The sequence below is a fragment of the Mastigoproctus giganteus genome, chromosome 1, assembly GCF_048544385.1.
Source record: "Mastigoproctus giganteus isolate SK-2022 chromosome 1, ASM4854438v1, whole genome shotgun sequence".
NCBI classification, from domain to species: Eukaryota; Metazoa; Arthropoda; class Arachnida; order Uropygi; family Thelyphonidae; genus Mastigoproctus; species Mastigoproctus giganteus.
The window spans coordinates 135,815,453-135,835,430 of NC_143575.1; the positions used below are offsets into that span (position 1 = coordinate 135,815,453).

General features: G+C 35.5%; 1 protein-coding gene across 2 annotated transcripts in view; it reads right to left on the reverse strand.

The window, feature by feature from the left end:
• Positions 1 to 19,978, reverse strand: part of Col4a1 (Collagen type IV alpha 1) — a 1,206,096-nt gene that overhangs the window by 697,400 nt on the left and 488,718 nt on the right. For both annotated transcript variants that reach the window (XM_090374514.1, XM_090374509.1), the window contains exon 15: positions 13,200 to 13,319. In XM_090374514.1, the coding sequence (XP_090230640.1) occupies positions 13,200 to 13,319 (120 nt within the window). The remainder of the gene's footprint in view (positions 1 to 13,199; positions 13,320 to 19,978) is intronic.

Sequence of the window (19,978 nt, forward strand, 5' to 3'; positions counted from 1 at the left end):
ATACAAAATACTACACCAATCAACAATGGTAATATCAAAAAATACTTTATTTCTGTCCCATATGTTGAACAGTGGCACAAACAGCTTAACAGATTCTTTAAAGATACCGAATTTAAAATTATAGCTAGGCCTATACGGAAGTTACACACTATACTGAACAATCGCTCGGTTCTTTCCGCGTTCGCAACACAAATTAATGATCTAGTATACAACATTTCTTGCGGTGATTGCGACTCGTCTTACCAAGGTTCGACGCGGTTTTCTCTTAATATTCGTGTAAATCAACACGAAGCCTCAGTTCGTGCTTCTCGTTCAGCAGCGTCAGAATTAGCCTTTCATGCCATTAATGAAACACATACTTTTTTATTTAACGAGGCCAAAATACTTTACGTTCAACGTTAAGTATTCTCTCTGAACCTGTAGTATATTCAGCAGGATCCTTCTTTTCACACTTTTTTCAAGTATTTTACTCATTTTTAGGGAACAGAACACAAGTATAAAAAGCACAAAAAGGAGGAGGCGAGCTTGATACACTTAAACTTGACACACAGTACAGTGTGCACGTAGCAACTGAATAAACAATGCAGTAAAGGCGGAAACACACTATGCTCACATTTTACATGCTTACATTTTACAAAAGCACATTTCTGGAGGTCACTACTATAAAACAATAAAAACAATTTGCAGTTTCCAGTTTATTCGGGGTTCCTGCTAGTGGACTCTGTTATAAACGGGTAGCAAACTCAATCTAATTGCATATAACATTATAAAACATAATGTTATATGTCACAATTTGGGATTAAGAATTACGATACATTATTTAATAATCTTAAAGACTGTAGTCTTGGCGACAATGACAATTTATTCTCATTAGATGTTACCTCATTATATACGAATGTAAACATTGAATACACATTAGATATTATTTGGGATATGTTAAATAAAAACTCGACACCGATTAATTATACGAAGCTGCCTATTAAGGAAATTTTTCACTTAATTAAACTATTAGTTGAGGCTAACTACATCACCTTTCGAGACAAGGTGTACAAACAAATTTTTGGATTACCAATGGGTTTGAGCCTGAGTGGCTTAATGTCAGAGATCTATCTCTCAACGATTGAGCAGATACATTTGACACCTTTTCGTCCCCGTATCACATACTATGGGAGGTATTTAGACGATGTTCTAGCTATTACCGATAGTAGTACTATCCAAGACATTTTACATTCGTTTAATAATATTCATTCTAGACTCAAATTTACATTGGAAAGGGAAGATACGGATACTAAGTCATTAAACTTTCTAAATTTCACGCTTACCCGGGACTCGAACAAAATACAATTTTGCATCTATCGAAAACCCACAAACACCGGTATGCTTCTACATTATAATAGCTACCACCCGTTCACCTACAAAAGATTGATTATCTTTAATCAATTTCTAAATGCCTATAAATATTCAACGACGGATTCTGCTTTGGACTCAGAAATACAAATATTAACTAGCAGATTCTTGAACAGGGGTTATCCCATTAACACAATAAATCGAATTAGGGTACAAGCTAAGGATAGGATACAAAATACTACACCAATCAACAATGGTAATATCAAAAAATACTTTATTTCTGTCCCATATGTTGAACAGTGGCACAAACAGCTTAACAGATTCTTTAAAGATACCGAATTTAAAATTATAGCTAGGCCTATACGGAAGTTACACACTATACTGAACAATCGCTCGGTTCTTTCCGCGTTCGCAACACAAATTAATGATCTAGTATACAACATTTCTTGCGGTGATTGCGACTCGTCTTACCAAGGTTCGACGCGGTTTTCTCTTAATATTCGTGTAAATCAACACGAAGCCTCAGTTCGTGCTTCTCGTTCAGCAGCGTCAGAATTAGCCTTTCATGCCATTAATGAAACACATACTTTTTTATTTAACGAGGCCAAAATACTTAACGTTCAACGTAATTATACGCGACTATTAATTGCAGAAACCGTTGAAATTAAATTACACGAGAATTCTGTTAATGTTTGGCGGCCATATTTGATCTCCAATGCGTGGACCTTTACGCGCGTGCGCGAAGACATATAATCACTATTTAAGTTGCAGGTTTAGCCTGATTCGGTAATTTTCATTCCTGTGATCACGACAGTCGGTCGAAAAGCATTGTCAGCTTCAGGAAGGAAAATCGTTTTGAATATTTTCGTTAGATTCTTTTAATTGCGTGAATTTGAATTTTAATTGTTTTAAATTGATTTTGAATTGTGTTAAATTGATTATTTAATTATTTATATTTTACTTTAATTATTTATATTTTACTTTAATGTACCGGTAAGTTGTCGATTTTTTCGTTTTTTCCGTTTTAATTTCTGGAGGGTATCATACGGAAGTGTTCCACGTACTATATTGAGGTAAACTCCTCTTATTAATTTACTAATATTATTATCAACGTAGAACGTATTGAGTATTACAGCTCTGTTTCATACTATCTAAATAGTAAATTACATAAAACAGTATCAGAAAAAATGGATCAACCACATAGAAAGTATGGACCCAGACCAGTTCCCAAAATTACCTTTAACTGCAAACCTAGAGGCAAAAGAGATGTGGGTCGACCAATACAATGATGGCAAGATCAAGACCACCTCCAAGAGCTACAAGAGAACGGGTCTTAAAAGACCTAAGCCGGACCAGGTTCATGATGACAATGATTTCTTAGGTCTTCAAATTTTTCTAATGCTTTTAATTTTATCGTAAGCAAACTTATTCCTGATATCTTCTTTGTTTGATCTTCTATCCAAACAGAAAACAGATGTTCTGTCTTACCAAATCTTTGTGTCTTGATCTAATTGATTTTGTTACACTTTGAGTTGTTCCTGCTATGAAAGTTGCTTTTATTTTCTCTGTATTCTTTCTAATTGTTCTCGGCATTGCCACATTTTTGCCTGCAGCATGCACGATATCACATGTTCTTTCATCCTTCTCAGAGCGTTTCACAATTTTGTATTTTTCCCTATCGATATCGCTTTTCTTTTTCTCTCTGAACCTGTAGTATATTCAGCAGGATCCTTCTTTTCACACTTTTTTCAAGTATTTTACTCATTTTTAGGGAACAGAACACAAGTATAAAAAGCACAAAAAGGAGGAGGCGAGCTTGATACACATAAACTTGACACACAGTACAGTGTGCACGTAGCAACTGAATAAACAATGCAGTAAAGGCGGAAACACACTATGCTCACATTTTACATGCTTACATTTTACAAAAGCACATTTCTGGAGGTCACTACTATAAAACAATAAAAACAATTTGCAGTTTCCAGTTTATTCGGGGTTCCTGCTAGTGGACTCTGTTATAAACGGGTAGCAAACTCAATCTAATTGCATTTCCAATAATACCAATAGCTGGAATTCTGTGGGTTTTTACGTTATTATGTGAAATGTGTTTCCCTTTCCATGAAATCTTCAATCATATAAAAAACAAACAAATTTTCAGGATCACTCTTCATTCCTATCGTGTTGCACTCAGCACAGGTGATTCTGCCGCATTCAACTGTCATTTCTTGTAAACACAGAGGTGAATCGTGCATAAGCAAATTCAGTTCATGTTATATGCAATGTCATTCTCCTATTTATAAATCATGTATGATTGAATTTGTGTAGTGTGAACATGTGTTACACAAGGAATGACTGTATTACTACAGTAAGTATAGATGTAACTGATGCTGTAAGAATTCTCAACGTTTTACGTTGCCATCCAGTATCAGCAGTTTTAGAACGGCAGAAAGTAGTAAAAAATGGAAGTACGATTCCTATTTGTATTTGGGGTATACAGGTGATGAACTTACCCCTGATGCCCTATGTGTCTTGTGCAACAAAGCGTTATCAAAAAATTGCTGTGTTACCAGCCAAAATTCAAAAATATCATGATACTAATCACCCTGAATATAAGAATAAAGATATTAGTTTTTTTCAAGCATAAGCTTCAGGCATTAATAAACTGTCAGAGCCTTATGGTAAAAAGTTCAAAAACTAATAATGAAAACACTATCCATGCCTCCTACAGGATAAGTTACTGTATTGCACTTGCAGGAGAAGCCCATGCAATTGCAGAAACCCTAATTAGGCCATGTGCAGTGGATATGGCAACTTTCGGGCTTAGTGAACAGTCAAAAAAGAAACTTTTAAAAAGTTCAGTTATCTAACAACACTGTCAAACATTGCATTCAAGATCTGTCAGCAGATATAGAAAAACAATTGGTTTCACCACTTAAATCTAGCTTTGCTTTTCCAATGAAACTTGATGGATTAGCATACTGCCTTTACTGACATTAACAACCATACCAACCTTTGTATTATCTGCAAATTTGGAAGTTAAGCTTGATATACCTTCATCCAACTAATAACAATAGTTCACATAGAACAGTGTCCATTTATTACCACTCTCTGCCATCTCCCACTTCAACCATTCCTTTATTGATTGCAGCAACTTGCCCTTAATGCCATGCCGCTCCAATTTGTACAGCAGTCTTCCATGTGCAACAGTATCAAAAGCTTTCCTGAAATCCAAGTTTATGATTTCAAAATTATTTTTTGCATCCAGTTCCTTTGTGACTACATTGTAGTATCTAATCAAATTGGACAGATAAGACTTCCCCTTAACAAACCCATGCATTCCATTATTTTCCTCAGAACAGAAGTTAAATTAACAGGTATATAATTATTAGTATCACCCTTTGAACCCCCCCCTTGTGAATTGGAGATATATTTACACATCTCCAGTCCATGGGGACCTCCCCTGAATCTAAGGATGTTCTCATAATTATGGCTAAGGGTTTGCTTACTTCCCTTGCTGCCTCCTTCAATATAACTGAATAGATTCCATCCACCCCGGGTGCCTTTTTTATATTTAACTTCAACAATTTCTCCTCCACTTTACTCTCCATTATTATAAAATTATTCAGCTCCCGGTTAAGAGTTTCATAAACTTCTGTCCACCCTTTCCTTACAGAATTCCTCATGTGTGAATATAGATGCAAAATATTCATTCAGTTTGTCAGCTATCTGAGCAGTAAAATCATCAACATCAAGTGCACCAATATGATTTTTTCCCTTCTTTCCAGAGTTTACATAAATAAAGAAGCCTTTGTCGTTTTTCTTTGCATCTTTTCTAAGGATTTCTCGTAATCAGCCTTCGCTTGCGTAACCTCCATTGTGACTTGATTACAAACTAGCTTATAGCTTATCAGTGGAGTCCCTCAGGGCTCAGTGTTGGGTCCATTATTGTTTTCTGTATTTATAAATGATATTGATGATGGTATATCAAGCTTAATGTCCAAGTTTGCAGACGATACAAAGGTTGGCAGGGTTGTCAAGGACACTACTGACACTATGCTGCTGCAACAGGATCTGGAAAGGTTGAGCAGATGGGCTGAGAGGTGGCAAATGAAGTTTAACATTGACAAATGTAAAGTACTACACATGGGAAACAGCAACCCCAGAGCAACGTATCAACTCTGTGGTACTACACTGACAGTGGTAGAGAATGAAAGGGACTTGGGGGTGGTTGTGCAGGCAGATATGAAGTTCTCTGAGCAGTGCAGACAGGCTGCAAGAGTAGCTCAAGGAGTATTGTCAATGATATACAGGAATTTTTCCAGCAGGGATAAGGAGGTGATTATTCCCTTGTATAAGGCAATGGTCAGGCCACACCTAGAGTACTGTATACAGGTCTGGAGGCCTCATTTCAAGAAGGATGTAGAGCTGCAGGAACGAGTACAGAGAAGGGCAACAAGATTAGTGAATGAACAAAGGGGTGCTCTTACAAAGAAAGGCTTAAGTTTTGCAAATTACAGTGTCTGGAGACTAGGCACCAGCGAGGTGATCTGATAGAGGTGTATAAAGCCTTGAATGGTTTGAGCATGCTCAATGCTGATGGGATTCTTCCTCTAGCTCAGAATAATCACCTGAGAGGGCATAAATTCAAATTGAGGAAAGACAGATGTAGGATAGACGTGCGGAAATTTGCCTTTAGCCAGCGGGTGGTTGGTTGGTGGAACAGACTTCCATCCCTTGTAGTGGAGGTTGATAGCCTAAATAAGTTTAAGGCTCAGCTGGACAGGTATTTTGAACGAACAGAGGGGTGTATTGGAAGTGGGGTTTTATTTATTTTTTTTTTTTTGGCTGATGCTGCATAAGCTTGCTTTCTTGCATCAAATGCCTCTACTAATGCTAATGCTAATCTGCCATTGGCTTCTGTGTCACTTGATAATTTATATGCATCCCGAACATTTTTCTTCTCTGCCACAAGCCTCATTAGTTCATCTGACAATCATTTAGGTCTAAATTTTGAACAGTATTTCTTAGTTGGTATGTAAAGCCTAGTAGCTATCCAGTTTAATTCCTTGAAATTAATCTTGATAGCTACTTGACTGTTTCTTCATTGAGTATGATGACAAAGTAGTGTGTTTTTGTGCATTCAGAGATTGTCAGTTTTAAATAATATAATTTAAAACAACACTATGATTCCAAGCATAAATCTTATGATTGATATAAAGGAGTGTTGCAAAAAAGAAAAATGTTAAAAGTTATGAATTAAGAAAACAACAAAACACACTGAAAACATATCAGTCAAGAAATTTATCTACTGTAAGTGCTAGTTATCAAGTTGTACATTTGATTGCTTTTGAGAGTAAACTGTTCATAGAGGGTGGAAAACGTTGTTTGTTAAAAGCCATGGAAGAAAGTTAGCATTAGCAGGGCACGTGATGCCAGAAAGCAAGCTTATATAGTATCAAAAAAACACACCCTTCTCATTTCACCCATCCACTCACTCCAAATATTTGTCTAGTTCTGCCTTAAATCTGTTTAAGCTATCAACTTCTACAATGACAGATGGAAGTTTATTCCAGCAATCAACCCCGCTGGCTAAAGGCAAACTTCCGCACATCTATCCTACATCTACCTTTCCTTAATTTGAATTTATGCCCTCTCAGGTGATTATTCTGAGCAAGCGGAAGAATCACATCAGCATTGAGCATGCTCAAACCATTCAAGGCTTTATACACCTCAATCAGATCATCTCGAAGGTGCCTAGTCTCCAGACACTTTAATTTGCAAAACTTAAGCCTTTCTTTGTAAGAGCAATCCTTTGTTCCATTCACTAATCTTGTTGCCCTTTTCTGTACTCATTCCAACAGCTCTACATCCTTCTTAAAATGAGGCCTCCAGACCTGTATACAGTACTCAAGGTATGGCCTGATGATTGCTTTATACAACGGGATAATCACCTTATACCTGCCAAAAAAATTCCTATATATCATTGACAAGACACCATGAGCTACTCTTGCAGACCGTCTGCACTGCTCAGAAAACTTTTTATCTGCTTGCACAATTACCCCCAGGTTCTTTTCGTTCTCTACCACTGTCAGTGTAGTACTACCCAGTTGATACGTTACTCTGGGGTTACTGCTTCCCATACGCAGTACTTTGCATTTGTCAATATTAAACTTCAGTTGTCACTTCTCAGCCAATCTGCTCAATTGTTCTAGATCCTGTTGCAGCAGCATAGCATCAGTAGTGTCCTTAACAACCCTGCCAACTTTTGTATCATCTGCAAACTTGGACATTAAGCTTGATATACCATCATCAATATCATTTATAAATACAGAAAGCAACAATGGACCCACACTGAACCATGAGGGACTCCACTAATAACATTAGTCCACCTTCTCCCCCTCAACCATCCCTTTATCCATTGCAGCAATTTGCCTCCAATGCCACACTGCTCCAATTTGTGCAGCAGTCTTCCATGTGCACGTGGAAAAAAAAAAGTTGTCCAAAGAAACAAACAATAATACAAGACATTAGTTTGTCTTGACAAACAATTATGCGAAGAGAATGTAGAAGATATTGGAAAGAACTTGTTCGAACAACTTTGGAAAACATAAAAGAAATGAAATATTTTAGTATGTCACTGAATGACATTACTGATGTAATTGACACAGTCCAATTACTTATCTTCATGCATGGAATTAATGATAATTTTGTTTTCCCAGTTGAAGATTTAGCTGACCTACAGAGTATGAGGTGCCTCCGTAGCCAGGTGGGAAGGAGCAGCAGTGCGTAGCACACGCTTCTTGATTAGACTGAGGTTCGAGCCCGTCACCACCAAATATGGAGGATGCGGAAAGGTCAGGGAATGACCACTGCATATCCCGGAGCAATATGGCCTTAGTTGCTAATGCTGCTAAAAACCAAATAACAACAACAGATTATGCAAGGAACAACTACAGGTGAAAATCTTTTTGAAAAATTTTGCTAATCTATTGAAAAGTTAAGATTAAATATTAAAAACCTGGTTGGAGTCACAACTGACAGTGCAAAAAATATGATTCGTAAAAATTGGGTTTATGGGTAGAATAACCAAAGAAATAATAGATATCAGAGCTGAACCTCAGATTGGAATTCACTACATTGTGCATCAAGAAGCTCTCTGTGGGAAAGTATTGGATCTCCAACACATTATGAATGTGGTTACTTTAACTATATTTTATAAGATCACATGACCTTAATCACCGTAGTTTTCGACATTTATTTCAGAAATTGAAGCTGAATACGAAGATGTAATTTTACATAGTGCAGTGAGATGGCTTAGTAGTGGCAAAGTGTTATATCATTTCATTATTATTGAAATTGATATTTTTATGACAGTAAAAGTGAAACCAAAAAAACAACTATCAAATATGGAGTGGCTATTTGATCTTGCAATTCTTACAGACATTCTAGTCATTTAAATGCTCTTAATTTAAAACTACAAGGGGAAAGGAAAATTGGTCTCTGATTTTTTTGTGATATCAGATCATTTCAGAATAAGTTATTATTTAAATCCCAAATAGAGCAAGACTATTCAGTTCACTTTGAATGTTGTACCGAACTAAAAGAGAAACACGTATTTCCTAAGAATTGTTTCCTCTCGTTGTTACAATTACTTTTTGATGACATTCTAGTCATTTAAATGCTCTTAATTTAAAACTACAAGGGGAAAGGAAAATTGGTCTCTGATTTTTTTGTGATATCAGATCATTTCAGAATAAGTTATTATTTAAATCCCAAATAGAGCAAGACTATTCAGTTCACTTTGAATGTTGTACCGAACTAAAAGAGAAACACGTATTTCCTAAGAATTGTTTCCTCTCGTTGTTACAATTACTTTTTGATGATTTTGAAAGTTGATTCACATGAAAAAGACAAGCTTGTCTGAGAATTCATTTACTTCTATGGGCTGAAAACTACAATCCAAATTTGCAACTTGAAATTATTGATTTCCAAGACAAAAAAAAAAAAAAAAAAACATGGTTCAAAAATAAGTATATGGATTGTGAAAATAAAGTTCTTGAATTCTACAAAGCTCTCTCATCTGAATATTTTCTGCTAATAAAGGAAAATGCTATGAAACTGGCTACTTTGTTCAGATCAACGTATATTTGCGATCAAATTTTTTCATGCATGAAATCAAATAAATATTTAGAAAGAAACAGAATAACAGTTGAACATCTTCATTCCGTATTGAAAATTTCCCTCACAAATTTTCAACAAAATTTTGAACAATTATCTTAAAATATCCAGCCTCAATCATCTCATTAAATGTTAAGTTTTGTTCAATAAATGTTATGTAATTAAAGAGGGCTGCGGCAGCGGGTTCCATAGATGAGAAAGAAATTTAGTGCAACCGGAAGAACAATAAATGGGTTTAATAAGTAATTAATTAACAGGAGCTTTTGAGATTTAAGTATCTCTTCTTCAGCTGCATGAATATGTATATAAATATAAAATATGAAAAGTTACAAACAGAATATGCAGAGCATGTCATGTTGAGTAAAAAGAGAGAGCATGCATGGGGATATGTGAAAGCTAAAGTACCACAGTGTAGAACTAGGTGATTGTTGTAGATGCTGGCTGCATACATGGGCTGATTGCCAATGTTTGTCATGCTGTAACACTACAGACTCTGATTGGTGACAACCAGATATGTGCAGTGACCCAAGCCACAGTCGTTCATGTTAGTGGCGGGATTGGTCAACCACCTCAGTATCATGTCTGAGATTGAAGTCGCTGTTGTTGTTGTTGTTATTTGGTTTTTAGGAGCATTAGCAACTAAGGCCATATTGCTCTGGGATATGCAGTGGTCATTCCCTGACCTTTCCACATCCTGCATATTTGGTGGTGACGGGCTCGAACTCCGGTCTAATCAAGAAGCGTGTGCTACGCACTGCTGCTCCTTCCCACCTGGCTACGGAGGCGCCAGATTGAAGTCGCATTGAATCAACCAATAATGCTCTGCAACTGCAGAGTCAGCTAATCGAATGGCCCTTTCATGTTCAGAGAGGCGTTCCTGGAGCCTTCTAGCAGTTTCCCATGTGCTCTGGGCATTTTACCAACTACAGGTCAGCGCATGTCCCTGCCATCTATTCATTACTGTGCGTGCACTACTCTCTCAAGCATGGAGTCATTCCAGCTCCGTGGACACAAGGCACAATGAAATTCTTCTTCTTCAGTTGGATTACTGTTTTATATCTTCTGATGACAATGTTTGCTCAGATCGTGTCAGTGAAATTAGTCTTGTAGGTAATATAATATTCCACAATCCTATATTCCACACTACACCTTAGAATTTCTTGTCACTGATTTAAATCCTGGTTATTAATCAGTTCACTGATTAACTTCTGGATTTCAAACAGGCTCAAAGTAGAAAACTTGCTTCTTGTCTAAATGGTAATCGAACATTATGGTCTCTTGCTACAGCTATTGGCCACATTGCCCATATATATACTCCTACCTCTGTTTAAACCTGATGGCCAGATTGCCTCAGCAGCCAGAAATAAAGCCAGAAATATTCTTCTGGCATCCTACTGTTCTTCTAACTTTTGTATGATGCCACTTCCTACCATTCCCAGTACATTCCACTCAATGCCTCCTGCCAGAAGAATTTTTAACAATTTTGATGCCAAGAAAGCTTCAGGTATTCCTCAACTTGTTCTCAAATCTTGTGGTCCTGAGCTTACTCCTGTTCTGTGTCACCTTTATACTCTTTTTCATTCCAGCAGTTTTTTCCCATCTGCTGCTAAATTTGCTCAAATCCAGCCAGTTCCTAAAAAGAGTGACAAATCCCTCCCATTTAATCATCATCCCATTGCACTAACTTCTACTCTTTCTGAAGCACTGGAAAAATCCATCAACGACTAACTCCTAAACTATCTAGAAATTCTTCCATCTGATTAATGATCTCCAATATGGATTCCATACTGGAGGTAACATAGGCCAATATCCACAGGTGATATTGGCCTATGTTACCCATCTATGGACAAATTCAATAGAAAAGTTTGGTGAAACTGAAGCAGTTGCTCTTGACATTTCCAAGGCTTTGGATCATGTCTTGAATAAACAAAAGTCTTCTTAACAAGCTTCCATTTTATGAATTTAAACTGTTTTCTGTAACCACATATCCAGTTTTCTTCCTGAATGTTCTCTGCAAGTGATGGTAATGACTCTCCGCTGTCTAACTTCTCTAATGTTGGTATTTACAAAGTTTAAGTTCTTTCTCCCACTCTCTTCCAGTCAGTGGAAGAGGATCATTAATATGATCCTCTTCCACTCACTAGAAATACTATTCACAGTTTTGCTGATGTTAGCAGGTTGTATTCCACCTTCCAGTTTGAGAAGTCTTGCCCTGTACAAACTGTTTTAAAATTCTCAAATATATACCATCAATTCCTAAAATGCTCATTTCCAGGTATTTCTACAATGGGGCAAAAAAAACTCAATTAATTTCAATCCTTTAAAACTCAGTTCTGTAATATATCTTGCAAAAAGAAGTGTACTGTTCCAATACTTATCTTCGATGACACTCAGTTTTCTAGACAAGATCAAATAACTCCTTTAGGGACACCTGACTTCTAATCTCTCTCAGCAAATATTGAATCCTCTGCATCTAAAAAACTGGGTTTTTGCTTTCACTCTCAGCATTAATTTTCTTCTGAACAACTACTCACTCTGTACAAATCTCAAATATAACTACCATGTAATGTTGTTCCCACATCATTTGTGGTGGTGCATCCCAAAACATCTCTCAGACTTCTAGACTACAATATTCAAAAGTGATCAGTCAGTTTCTGCTGCATGCCTTTTCTGTAGATATTTCATGGATGCTGTTCCTCTGAATTAGCATCTGCAATTCTTCTCCCCTCTCTCTTTTCCAAACCATTCCGAACCTGTCAGAATCAGTTTACTGTCCAACTTAAAACCCATAGAACGAACTTTTCTTCCTCATTTATGCTGTCAACTTAAGTTTTCTATAACAACTTTTGTTCATGGGTATTTCCTGAAATTTACAAGCTACAGAATTCAAGTCTAATGCCAACTTCTTCCCAACGCTCAACCTATACACAGTACTAGAGGGGGCACATATGTCTAATATTAATTTATTTATTTTTTTGTTTTAACTTCATATCTTACATGATACTGTTTTAAGTTTGAAGTATGTTAGGCGGACTATAAATTTCTGGTTGATAATGTAATACGGATTACAAGTTTTTGGTTATCTAATTCTTCACTGTTGTTAGTGTACTTTACACTCCGAGTAGCTGAAAGCCTCCAATCTGAATAAATTCTGCTTTTACGCCAAAATTTATTGTGGCAAATTAATGAAACAATTAGGATTATTTTTAGAATTCACAAGTGTTGGTGTTTATCAACATTTGTGAACTCTAAAAGAATCCTGAGGAGGTGGTGCTTTTCAGTTCCTTACCCTTTATTTATTTAATTTCATTTATTGTGGAAATTCGCACTCTTCCTTTGGTGAGTATAAGCATGCCCCTCCTTAAAAGAGTAGTCATGCATTTGCACTACTAGTGGGTGAGTGTAGCTTTCTTTCTTATTTTTATCATTTCATCTTATTTTGGTTATCAAGGGTACCTTGGTACTTCGGTAGCAGAATCACATCTTGCTAAGTATAATACAGCATTAATTTGCCTCATTATTTTCATGGCATATTAGTGTTCCCTTTTTATACAATAGCCTTGGAGACATAACCCTGTATCTTTTTAGTGAAGCAATTTTCTATTATTGTAATATCAACATAAAATTTTAAATGAACCAGTCAAAAGTCAAAGCAAGAGAATAATTTATCATACCCCAGGTGGCCCAGGTGGACCAGGCAAACCTCTTGGACCAGGAAATCCAGATTCTCCTGGTTCACCTTTCATTCCTGAAAGTCCATCTAGACCTGGAAGACCATCCTCTCCTCTATCTCCCTGTAAAAGTTAATAAGATTTAGGATATGCTCATAATGAAATGTGAATACACTGATTTTGCTCACAAATTACAGTTGCATCACAGTTCTTATCATTACACAGATAAGTGACAATTTTTAATAAAAACATAATACAAAAAAAAGAAGCATTTCTGAATCCCAAAACCACTGAAGTATACTGTACAGATCAGTTCAAAATCAAATGAACTAAACAGTACAGTAGCTTCATTATGATTTTAGCAAGATGAACAATACCAAAATAGAATGTGAACACAATTAATCCACAATTGGATTTTAAAATAAAATTAAATATGTTGTAATTATAATATTCAAAACATACAAAAGAAGTAAAATAAAAATTTGGAAATTCATTTGGTGTATATATCAGCAGTTCGGAACTTTTTTTGACTCGTTTTCAACATAATATTTTTATCGCAAACCACTAACCCTATATTCTCTGAAATCACATAATAGTGCTGAATTTTTATTATAAAATATTTCCAGTACTACAATTTTATAAGCGATACTGGTAAATAATATAAAATTATTATTAAGTACCTACAAAACAATGGTCTTTGAGAATGAAAAAAAAAAAATAAAAATTAGTATGGAAAACATATTTATTTAACACGATACACTGTAAGATAGTAAAGTAATTATAAGGAATTGTGGGAGATGTGATTTCTTTCAGTAGCAATTCTTTATATTTAATTTTATTTTACTTTATTCTGTCTTTGTTTATTATTAGTTATAATTTTTATAGCCCTTTTTTCACAGCTGAACCGTGCAATACATATCAGCACATTCGCACCCAATCCTCCCACTAACATCCTGTCACACATGCTTGCTATGAAAGGCCGTGTGATCCAAACCATAACTAAATATAAATTTTGAACTGAACAGCATAAATTAAAATTAAACTATTCTGTAGTTTACAAAAATATACCTATGTAAATCTAAGCAGATGCCATTACAGAATTTTTGGTGCAAACCCCCTGGAACATTTTCGCCAGGGTTTGTGAACCACCGGTTGGGAACCACTGGTATATATGATTTTTATTAAAGTAGAAAGTCAATTATGGAAAATGATCTTCTCTTGAGATTTTTGCACTATTTACCTGAATATAGTGTCTGAATATATAAATGTTATTATTAGTAAATTAATAAGAGGAGTTTACCTCAATATAGTACGTGGAACACTTCCGTATGATACCCTCCAGAAATTAAAACGGAAAAAACGAAAAAATCGACAACTTACCGGTCCATTAAAGTAAAATATAAATAATTAAAGTAAAATATCTAATTAATATATATATCTGTATATCTAATTAATTTCCAAACTCTTATTGACTATTCCATTCACTTCCTGTCTCTCCAGTAGTATACAATCGATACACACAATTATGGGAGATTTTTTGAATGGCTTGGTACATAATTACATTAAATCTACACTAAGGTACTCGGCCCAAAGTTACCATATTTCTTTCCTAAAATATTGCCTTCAAAACAACATCGTTCCGAAGTTTGCCAGGGTGAATTTAAATCAAAAAATTTCAGGCATAAAACAACTATCACTGGCGACATCACGTAATATTGTTAAGCTTGCCTTAAAATCTCGATATTCGGATAAACAAAAATACCTTTCCCAGGTTAGGAAGCTTCGCGATAAATTAAAAAATTATCTACATCCGAACGATTGGTCTGTATTGAAGACCTCCATAGATTTGCGACGGGAAGCAAAAGCCTCAGAGATAAAAAACAGACACGTTAATAAGTTGCAAACATTATCGAATAGTTCAAGACACGTTCATGCGAATTCTAACACATTGTCGCGAGCTTGCGACCAAGTTCACACGAGTTGGGTGACATCCCCCCCACAGACACATAACGCACTACCACAGAATATGTCGGCTAGTTCACGAACACCCCCTCACCCAGTATCCAACGAACCGACATATCAACAGGTTACAAATCTTTCCTCGTGTACACTATCGCAGGACCAGATTTCACTTTTATCCAAAGGATTAAATTATAATTTACCACCTCGAAAACTGCCAAAAAAACAATGCGTAATTGATATTGAATTTGGACTTCGTAGTGTTCCACAAAAAGATGTATTTATTCAACAAGTTAACCAAGTAGTGAATAACATAAAAGAAACGCGACTTCCTAAATTGAATACACATGACAGTTCAGCTTTACGAGAACTTCGAGAAAATAAGGACATTATTATACAGAGGGCAGATAAAGGAGACACAGTGGTAATACTAGATAAACATGATTATATTAATAAGTTAGATTCAGTTGTGTCTGATACCTCCACTTATCGTGAAGTGTACCCGACACTGTTTACCAATTTGGTAAATCAATACAATAAAACGTTAACCACATATCGTAAAAACGACTACATTACTATGGTTCAGTTGAAGGAATTGAAGTCCAGAACATACAATATTCCTGCACTTTTTGGTCAGGTAAAATTACACAAGCCTGGATTTCCGATTCGACCTATTGTTTCCTACAGGAACTCGGCATTTTCAGCCTTAGCCACACATGTATATAACATTATAAAACCTTTTAGACAGGTTATACAATTTGGGATTAAGAATTACGATACATTATTTAATAATCTTAAAGACTGTAGACTCGGCGACAATGACAATTTATTCTCATTAGATGTTACATCATTATATACGAATGTAAACGTTGAATACACATTAGATATTATTTGGGATATGTTAAATAAAAACTCGACACCGACTAATTATACGAAGCTGCCTATTAAGGAAATTTTTCACTTAATTAAACTATTAGTTGAGGCTAACTACATCACCTTTCGAGACAAGGTGTACAAACAAATTTTTGGATTACCAATGGGTTTGAGCCTGAGTGGCTTAATGTCAGAGATCTATCTCTCAACGATTGAGCAGATACATTTGACACCTTTTCGTCCCCGTATCACATACTATGGGAGGTATTTAGACGATGTTCTAGTTATTACCGATAGTAGTACTATCCAAGACATTTTACATTCGTTTAATAATATTCATTCTAGACTCAAATTTACATTGGAAAGGGAAGATACGGATACTAAATCATTAAACTTTCTAAATTTCACGCTTACCCGGGACTCGAACAAAATACAATTTAGCATCTATCGAAAACCCACAAACACCGGTATACTTCTACATTATAATAGCTACCACCCGTTCACCTACAAAAGATCGATTATCTTTAATCAATTTCTAAATGCCTATAAATATTCAACAACCGATTCTGCTTTGGACTCAGAAATACAAATATTAACTAGCAGATTCTTGAACAGGGGTTATCCCATTAACACAATAAATCGAATTAGGGTACAAGCTAAGGATAGGATACAAAATACTGCACCAATCAACAATAGTAATATCAAAAAATACTTTATTTCTGTCCCATACGTTGAACAGTGGCACAAACAGCTTAACAGATTCTTTAAAGATACCGAATTTAAAATTATAGCTAGGCCTATACGGAAGTTACACACTATACTGAACAATCGCTCGGTTCTTTCCGCGTTCGCAACACAAATTAATGATCTAGTATACAACATTTCTTGCGGTGATTGCGACTCGTCTTATCAGGGTTCGACGCGGTTTTCTCTTAATATTCGTGTAAATCAACACGAAGCCTCAGTTCGTGCTTCTCGTTCAGCAGCGTCAGAATTAGCCTTTCATGCCATTAACGAAAAACATACTTTTTTATTTAACGAGGCCAAAATACTTAACGTTCAACGTAATTATACGCGACTATTAATTGCAGAAACCATTGAAATTAAATTACACGAGAATTCTGTTAATGTTCGGCGGCCATATTTGATCTCCGATGCGTGGACCTTTACGCGCATGCGCGAAGACACATAATCACTATTTAAGTTGCAGGTTTTGCCTGATTCGGTGATTTTCATTCCTGTGATCACGACAGTCGGTCGAAAAGCATTGTCAGCTTCAGGAAGGAAGATCGTTTTGAATATTTTCGTTATTCTTTTAATTGCGTTAATTTGAATTTTAATTGTTTTGAATTGATTTTGAATTGTGTTAAATTGATTATTTAATTATTTATATTTTACTTTAATTATTTATATTTTACTTTAATGGACCGGTAAGTTGTCGAGTTTTTCGTTTTTTCCGTTTTAATTTCTGGAGGGTATCATACGGAAGGGTTCCACGTACTATATTGAGGTAAACTCCTCTTATTAATTTACTAATATTATTATCAACGTAGAACATATTGAGTATTACAGCTCTGACTCATACTATCTAATATAAATGTTATTAATGTAACAACTAGTACTTCCTTGCTAATCTTACTGATTAAATATCAAATTCTTTCTTTGAGTAATAATCAATTGCATTTTGCTTTGGTTCAATGGGTGACCAATGAGCAATGTTTTTCATTTTTTTTAAAAAATTTATTTAATGAATGGTGAAATTCTAATACAACTAAGGTGGAATATGATGCATTTATTCCAGTTACCCAAGTCTGAAAATACACCCCCTTGTAAAGAAGGTTCTCTATAATTCAACGAAGTATGCATGCGAAGTATGCTCCAATTAGTAAAGTGGTGCAATACCACCACTTTACTAATTGGAGGCTTAAAGTGGTGGACCCCATGTTTAGTTGCCAGAGCTAAGTTCCAGTCAACTCTTCCCCATCTCTTCCATCATGCAGCATGATTGATGTCTTTTGAAGTTATGATGAACACCATGGCGAGATCCAAACTTCCTTACATTTCAAGGGTACAGCTCTAAAACAGTGTTCACAGGATGGGCGCTAGTTAGTACACCAGACCGAACCTATTGGTAACTCTCTAGAAGGCTTCCGGATCAGCTAGTGTATAATCTTGCTACCTCTACTCTGCCAGATAGTGAATGGAGGGATTCCGAGTAGTGTGTATGCAGGGGGCATTTGAAAGAAAACTGGAGTTATTTAAATGTCGAAAAAGATCTATTTATGAACAAAAAATTGAAACCTTCTGTAACTGTCAGATCTCAAATGGCTGTGGAACCTTGCCTTTTTAACAGATATATGTGAACACTAACTTTTGTAATATGAAACTACAAAGATGAGGGAAGCTTGTCAAGGAATTATATTATAATGTCAGAGCATTTGAAAGAAAACTGGAGTTATTTAAAAGTCAACGACTTCAGAATAATTGTCACATTTTCCATGTTGCGATAATTTATCTAAAAATATTCCTAGTTGTAATTTTTCACTGAAAATTTTGCTAAAAATGTTAGTTTGTTGCAGGAAAATTTTGCGGATAGATTTTCTGATTTTAAAAATAATTCAAAGGCATTCGAAATTTTTCAAAATCAGTTTGACATACCTGTCAACAATGCTGATGAGAATTTACAATTAGACTTGGTAGATCTTCAATCTAATGATGCACTGAAGACAATATTAAAAAATGAATATCTAATTCAATTTTGTTTAACATTATCTGAGTCAGATTATCAAAAAATTAAAAATTTTGCAAGAGAGTTTACATCAGTTTTGGAAAATACATATAATGTGAGCAGAGCTTTTCAAAAATAAAATATATAAAATCAAAAATACGATCACGTCGAACTGATCCACATTTACACGACTTTTTAAGAATTGGAACAAGTACCGTATTTCCCCATGTATAAGACGCTCCCATGTATAAGACGCACCTTAATGTTGGGGCCCGAAATTTGAAAAAAAATTTATTACATAAAGTTATTGAACTCAAGTTTTATTCATCATAAAATTCATACAACTCCTCATAACTTGAATTCAGCACTGTACGAAAATCTTTTCTGAGCCATTTCTGGGAAGAACGTGGCAAAACGTAACCTAATATACTGGTAACAAGTGCGAAACAATGAGCGTAAAGACAACAAGCGCAAAAAAGTGGGAAATGCAAGTAAAAAAATCTACAACCACTGTATAAGACGCACCCAGTTTTTTGACCCCAAATTTTTCGAAAAAAGGTGCATCTTATACATGGGGAAATACGGTACTTCAAAACTCAGTCGCACTCTGCAACCACATTCATTGCATTAATTATAACTGTATTTTTACAATTAGTACAATAAATAAGTAATAATTAAAATTTAATATAAACAAATCTGTGGATATATTTGTTTCTCTGCATAAATACGATTGAATATAATTTTCAATAATTAGGAATTTTCTCCATTCATATGTGACCTGCTTCTCTAAAAGTTTGGGGACACCTGAACCAGAGAATGTGGCAAACGGTGCTCTTACCATCCTACAACTCTGGGCTGAACAACACCACCTACAGATTTCACCAGAGAAGACAAACTCTATCCTACAAAAAGGGACACTGCAAGTTACTAGACCTCCTCAAATCAAAATATGATAAACAACAATAAAACTGTCTACAGATTTGAAATACCTTGGAGTTATCCAAGACAAGAACCTGTCTTTCACTCCACATCTAATCCATCTCCATCGGAAAATAAGGATTTACAGTGCCCTTGTCAACAAAATCTCCTGACAGGAATGGGAACTAAAAAAGATGAATGTTGTCTCTTTACTATAAAGCTGTCTCCGTACCGATAACTACTTATGCGGCACGTGTTTTGTTTCCCAAAGCCACCACTGCAGTTAATAAAAGAAAACTGGAAA